The 1,242-nt window shown below is 41.9% G+C and overlaps 1 protein-coding gene across 1 annotated transcript; it reads left to right on the forward strand.

Annotated features, from left to right (window-relative positions):
- Positions 1-358: 358 nt before the first annotated feature.
- LOC108970038 (transient receptor potential cation channel trpm-like) lies at positions 359-1,043 on the forward strand (the record flags this gene model as incomplete). The annotated part of the gene is made up of 2 exons (XM_018935137.1): positions 359-587; positions 832-1,043. Coding segments are annotated over exons 1-2 (441 nt in total), but the record flags the coding sequence as incomplete, so codon positions are not given.
- Between the last annotated feature and the right edge of the window lie 199 nt (positions 1,044-1,242).

Raw genomic sequence — 1,242 nt, forward strand, 5'->3', positions numbered from 1 at the left:
TGTCGCTTTCCTGTCTGCAAAAACTTCCGTCTAGAAGCTACTGCAGTATTCCGGAATCATTAGCCATTTTGATCCGCATGGGAAGAAGTCGTAAGCTCCGCTGGCGAGTTGCATGCTCCTGCGCCATCTATCCCCCAATAAATCGTGTTAGTATATCATCCAACAATCTCCTGCTTACTGTCTATACCTGTAGAGAATACACCTTCGTACTCGTAGGATGAGTAAGCTTCTAGTACAACCGTTGGAGTCGTTTTTGGCGCCCTGGTTATACAGAGACCATCCACGAGCTTGTAACAGCGGTCCACCAAATCAAAGCACCTTAAAGCAAGATTGACTTGACTATAGCTGTGTAACTCTAATGCTGAAGAGTCAAGTTCTCACGTGTATACAGGCTGTCTCTTATACACATCTAGATGTGTATAAGAGACAGGAGTTGCTTATGTGGACGCACGGCGAGGAGGCTTTGGCGAAATCCCTGGTGGCCTGTAAACTGTACAAGGCCATGGCACACGAGGCCGCCGAGGATGATTTAGACACGGAAATCTATGATGAATTGCGTGCATATGCGAAGGAATTCGAAAGCAAAGGTACGTGCTTGTAGGCCTGAGTGTTTGATAGAGAGAAAGGTCTTTTCCCTCCATTTGTCGCAGCTGGGTGCTAATGTGAGTACGAAGATCGTAGGCATCCGTTTAAAACGATTGAAAATTACAGCAATATGTCACCTCAAGTGGCTTTAGTGGTACCAAAGTTTTTGTTGATCTCTACGTGCTTTGAAGAGTTCTCATTTTTCTTATTTGTGAGTAACACTATCTTCCTAACTTTGCTTTCCAGGTATTAAACTATTGGACTTCAGCTATCGCACTGACGGGGAGAAGGCTCAACGACTACTCACTTGTGAGCTACACTCTTGGTCGAACCAAAGTTGCCTTTCGCTGGCGGTGGCCGCCAATCATCGTGCACTCTTGGCGCATCCGAGCAGTCAAGTCATACTGGCCGATTTGTGGATGGGCGGCTTGCGAACGCGCAAAAATACAAATATTAAGGTGAAATTTTAATAGATAATAAATATTATTATTATTTTTTTTTTTTTTTTTTTTATTTGTTGTTCTTAAAGTAGTATTAAGATAGGAGTATTATCATTCAAACTGCGTAAATAAATTAAATTATGTACTATATACTTTAAAATAAAAAATATTTCCTTAATTTGGTAGAAATGGAAGCTTGATATCTCGAGTTCCGTTG

Source organism: Bactrocera latifrons, unplaced genomic scaffold, assembly GCF_001853355.1.
Source record: "Bactrocera latifrons isolate USDA-ARS-PBARC rearing strain unplaced genomic scaffold, ASM185335v1 scaffold_2792, whole genome shotgun sequence".
NCBI lineage: Eukaryota > Metazoa > Arthropoda > Insecta > Diptera > Tephritidae > Bactrocera > Bactrocera latifrons.